The sequence below is a fragment of the Triticum dicoccoides genome, chromosome 6A (assembly GCF_002162155.2).
Source record: "Triticum dicoccoides isolate Atlit2015 ecotype Zavitan chromosome 6A, WEW_v2.0, whole genome shotgun sequence".
Lineage (NCBI taxonomy): Eukaryota > Viridiplantae > Streptophyta > Magnoliopsida > Poales > Poaceae > Triticum > Triticum dicoccoides.
This window is the reverse complement of record NC_041390.1, coordinates 168,212,072-168,217,410: the sequence shown is the minus strand read 5'-3', so window position 1 is coordinate 168,217,410 and position 5,339 is coordinate 168,212,072. Positions and strand designations below refer to the sequence as shown.

At 53.4% G+C, this 5,339-nt stretch overlaps 1 protein-coding gene across 1 annotated transcript; it reads left to right on the top strand.

The window, feature by feature from the left end:
* Window positions 1-3,207: 3,207 nt before the first annotated feature.
* Window positions 3,208-4,552, top strand: LOC119316457 (nicotianamine synthase 1-like). Its single transcript, XM_037590776.1, has one exon. The coding sequence runs from the start codon at window positions 3,274-3,276 to the stop codon at window positions 4,261-4,263; it is 990 nt and encodes a 329-aa protein (XP_037446673.1). The 5' UTR covers window positions 3,208-3,273; the 3' UTR covers window positions 4,264-4,552.
* The last annotated feature ends 787 nt before the right edge of the window (window positions 4,553-5,339 follow it).

The following is a 5,339-nucleotide window of genomic DNA, read 5'->3' as shown; positions in this document are numbered from 1 at the left end:
GCCTTGAGCCTTTGCTTCTGCTTTTTTAGACTCCTCGTGGTGGCAACAAGCCTTTGATGGGCATTCTGTTGCTCCGGGTGTCTGTCCGGTGTGATGTCGTCCGGACTATTATCTTTGACAGAGTCGGGTTGTTCGGTTTGACTCTCCGTGTTGGCGTGGTCTGGCAATGGTTCACCCTGCTCTAACGCTGGGTCTATATGATCGTTGTTTCTGCCGAGGCGGGATTTGGAGCGGCGCTTACGCCACCGCTTTGACTGCTTCTCGAGGGGACAACCCTTCGTTGCGTCCTTCCGTTACTCGTCGTCGTTTTCTTTTGGTGTGTCCACCATGTATACGTCATGTGATGAAGTGGGCGTCCAATGCCCTGTGGGCAGTGGTTCCTGTTCGTTTCCTGCATCGTCGTCCATCCCGTCGATGTCTTCGGAGTCGAAGTCGAGCATGTCGGTTAAGTCATCGACAGTGGCTACTAAGTGGGTGGTGGGTGGGCGGCGAATTTCTTCGTCATCCGCGTCCCAATCCTGCCGGACATAGTTCGGCCAGGACTCTCCTGACAAGGAGAGAGACTTTAATGAATTCAGTATGTCGCCGAAGGGCGAGTGCTAAAAGATATCCGCGGAGGTGAACTCCATGATTGGCGCCCAGTCGAATTTAATAGGCACGGGCGCAGGAGGTTCGGAGTCCGTGGCCGGGGAAGGATCCGGCAGTTTGGCAACACGGCTCTCGTGAAGGGTAAGGTCGATATTCGGCTCGATCGCCGCTGAGGATACGGCCTTCGTGACGGGGTCTATCCACCCGTCCATGGATGGCGCAACTGGCTCCGAATTGAGGCTCGGAGCGGCTGCCGGTGCGATCTCCTGAATACCGTCCGATGGTAGAGCTAAATCGTACTCATCGTGACCGCGTGGCGCACAAGGCAGGGGCTCGAATCCGTCGAAGATCAAGTCTCCGCGGATATCGGCCGTGTAATTTAAGCTTCCAAACCTGACCTGATGGCCAGGGGCATAGCTTTCGATTTGCTCCAGATGGCCAAGCGAGTTGGCCCGCAGTGTGAAGCTGCCGAACACAAAGATATGTCCGGGGAGAAAAGTATCACCTTGAACTGCATCGCTATCGATGATAGAAGGAGCCATCAAGCCTAACGGCGACGACACAGAGGAACTCTCAATGAAAGCACCAATGTCGGGTGTCAAAACCGGCGGATCTCGGGTAGGGGTCCCGAACTGTGCGTCTAAGGCGGATGGTAACAGGAGGCAGGGGACACGATGTTTTACCCAGGTTTGGGCCCTCTTGATGGAGGTAAAACCCTACGTCCTGCTTGATTTATTCTTGATGATATGGGTATTACAAGAGTTGATCTACCATGAGATCGGAGAGGCTAAACCCTAGAAGCTAGCCTATGGTATGATTGTATGTTATTGTCCTACGGACTAAAACCCTCCGGTTTATATAGACACCGGAGAGGGTTAGGGTTACACAAGGTCGGTTACAAAGGAGGAGATATCCATATCCGTACTGCCTAGCTTGCCTTCCACGCCAAGTAGAGTCCCATCCGGACACGGGACGAAGTATTCAATCTTGTATCTTCATAGTCCAACAGTCCGACCAAAGGATATAGTCCGGCTGTCCGGAGACCCCCTAATTCAGGACTCCCTCAATGGTGTTGATGGCATCTCGGCCGGAGGGGCGGCTAAGCGGCCTCCAGTGTTGCAGGAAACCACACATTTTGAAAACTGCGTCAGTGGCACGTCGGAGAGGAACACGCTGAATCACAAGTTTATTGGAGACAGTCCAGAGAGTCCAGCGAGCACCCCAATGGTCAACCACCTAATGTGGCGGGCCAACGAAGGGACGGACTGGATCTCTACGAAGAGGTCGGGGACGTTGGTATGGCACCATTGACCACCTACAGCTTCGTGAAAGCAACTCCAGAGGAATTGAGCCGATACACACGCGAAAAAGATGTGTTTTGAGTCTTCCACCGTGCCGCATAGGGGGCAGATCCCGTCCCCAGGGCCATTGTGCTTGAGACCTCCACCCCTGAAGGTACCCGACCCCTAATCCATTGCCATAAGAAAATTCTGATCTTGAGCGGCAGCCTAATGGCCCACACATGGGTGAGGGCATCAGGAGCCGTCGACGTGGCGATGGCCTGGTATAGGGATCTGGTGGAAAACTGGCCGGAGGGTTCCAGGCGCCAAGACATGCGATCCGTAGTATTGTCGGCGTCGGGAGTGTGGAGGGCGATGCATTCCAGCATCTCTTCCAAGCAACGAGATCAGGGGGACCAAAAGGTCGGCGAAACGCAAGGTGCCCTAAGTCCGAAAGAGCGACCTCGATCGAAGTCCTAGGCTCCACCGCTATGGAGAATAAAATCCGAGACAACTTCGAAGCTACATACTATTCCAACTCTTCGTGGGTATCAGTGACGCGTCAGTCCGAGACAACTCCGAAGCTACTTACTAATCAGAGACAACTCCGAAGCTACCTACCACTCCAACTCTTCGTGGGTATTAGTGACGTGTCCTACCTGACACACACCACGGGTATCTTCACATATTACCAGTGATGTGTGCCACTCGAGCACACCACTGGTGAGCTATCTCCTATGAAGGTTTTCTAGCATGGGCAGTAGTGTATTCTCAATGGAGCCATCCAACAAAAAAAAAAATCAACAAAATTTCTGAAAGTTTAGCGGGTATCAAAATATTTACGACCTCAAAATTTTGGCCTATATTCAAACTAATTTCAATCCAAATTCAGTCTCAGTCAAAATCTCTTCAAATTAAGTGAATTTTGTTATACCGCATTCCCAAAGAATTTTCAACTTTTCCAATTTTTCGGGTATTCGAGTGAGTTCAGAAATTTATATAATATCGGTATTTTAAATCTTGCCGTCCGCAATCATGTTTGGAGACCCCACGAGGGACCCAAACTGGACGAACGCAATCTTTATGAACACTATAAAATGCTGTCAACTTCAGCGTAGCGACATGAGCACCTAAGATTATATACTACGTACTTTCAAACACGTAAAAGTGTGACGAGACGCATGAAACCCGCCTGGCCATGGATGCGTGAAGCGTGCACAATCAAAAGCGTCTTTTTCCTAAACAGCAGGCCGGCGTGAAATCGCGCACAACACAACAAGTCTCGCCACTGCTATATATACGCCCATGTATCCATTTCAAAACGCATCGAGCAGCTCAAGCGTTCAGAGCCACACATCTTCTCCTGCTTCCAGAGTTCTTCCGGTCACCAAGAAGCAATTGTAACATGGATGCCCAGAACAAGGAGGTCGCTGCTCTGATCGAGAAGATCGCCGGTCTCCAGGCCGCCATCGCCGAGCTGCCGTCGCTGAGCCCGTCCCCTGAGGTCGACAGGCTCTTCACCGCCCTCGTCACGGCCTGCGTCCCGCCGAGCCCCGTCGACGTGGAGAAGCTCAGCCCGGAGCACCAGAGGATGCGGGAGGCGCTCATCCGCCTCTGCTCCGCCGCCGAGGGGAAGCTGGAGGCGCACTACGCCGACCTGCTCGCCACCTTCGACAACCCGCTCGACCACCTCGCCCGCTTCCCCTACTACAGCAACTACGTCAACCTCAGTAGGCTGGAGTACGAGCTCCTGGCGCGCCACGTGCCGGGCATCGCGCCGGCGCGCGTCGCCTTCGTCGGCTCCGGCCCGCTGCCGTTCAGCTCGTTCGTCCTCGCCGCGCACCACCTGCCCGACGCGCAGTTCGACAACTACGACCTGTGCGGCGCGGCGAACGAGCGCGCCAGGAAGCTGTTCGGCGCGAGCGAGGACGGCGTGGGCGCGCGCATGAAGTTCCACACGGCGGACGTCGCCGACCTCACGCAGGAGCTCGGGGCGTACGACGTGGTCTTCCTCGCCGCGCTCGTCGGCATGGCGGCCGAGGAGAAAGCCAAGGTGATAGCCCACCTGGGCGCGCACATGGTGGAGGGGGCGTCCCTGGTCGTGCGGAGCGCGCACGGCGCGCGCGGCTTCCTGTATCCCATCGTTGACCCGGAGGACATTAGGCGGGGCGGGTTCGAGGTGCTGGCCGTGCACCACCCCGAAGGTGAGGTGATCAACTCTGTCATCGTCGCCCGTAAGGCCGTCGACGCGCAGCTCAGTGGGCCGCAGAACGGAGACGCGCACGCACGGGGCGCGGTGCCGCTGGTCAGCCCGCCATGCAGCTTCTCCACCAAGATGGAGGCGAGCGCGCTTGAGAAGATTGAAGAGTTGGCCACAAAAGAGCTGGCCTTTTGATTCGAAAATGTGCGTGCTGATCATCTTTTTTTTCGAAAAGGGCGTGCTGATCATCTGTCCTCAACTCGTCATTCTGTCGCCTGCATCGTGGTAAATTTCCTACTCGTGTGTTGTTTTGATGTTTGTGCCTGCAAGAAATATGCGTTCTGCCTTGTGGAGTTGTGTTGTTAATTTACACACGTTACATGTAGTAAGTACTACTTGTATTTGTACCTGGAGTAATGGTATGTAAGAGAAATAATGTGTGATTTGAAGTGCAATGTTAAATATACGGGTTTGCTATTTAACAGTCAAGTGTTTTTCAATTCGTCAACATTCAAATTTGTGTCCGCCCGTTCTCGCGCGGAGATTCACGCTGGTTTTCTATTTTTCTTCGTGTTGGTGCCCTGTTTGCTCCGGTTTGTTTTCTTTTAACGGGTTCGGTTTTTCTTTGTCTCAACCCGTAACCGCACCCGTCCTATTGGTTTTTGTCATGTTTGAATTCGGAGTGGATGTCGTTCCCCTTTCGTTTGGTCATTCTGTTTCGATAAGGCTGAGGAGAAAACTCGAGCGGCGGCGGAGAGGAGGCGAGGAATAGCTCGAGCGGCGGCGGAGAGGAGACGATTCATGGTGATCCCGAGCTATTCCACTGTTGGATTTTGATCTCTCCTCCCTTTTCTCTTCGTTACTCAGCTGCCGAGGTTGGTTCCCCTTTGTCTCTCGCGTTCCCCGTCCTGTAGTTCCAAATCTAGGTGAGTTTCGTGGTCGTGGTTCGTGGATCGTCTGTTTGCTGTTGTTCGTGGATCTGTGGTAGGTGTTGCATGTTGTTCTAGTCCGCCCAATTTCCCCACTCCATTTTGCTCGCCTGAGTTGTGTAGGAGCTTGTAGTTGCGGGTTCTAGGTCTATAGTTGTGTAGGGGCTTGTAGTTGCGGGTTCCAGGAGCTTTGTGGTTGTTTTTCTCCCCTGATTGTAGGTGTGTTAGGCTTTAGTTTTGTTTTATTTTGTGTTGTGGTGGAGGTACACGTACTGGTAGTTGCAGCGGTTGATTTGCCTGGTAGTTGCAGTGGTGTATGTCCCCTTGCTGTTAGATGATAGT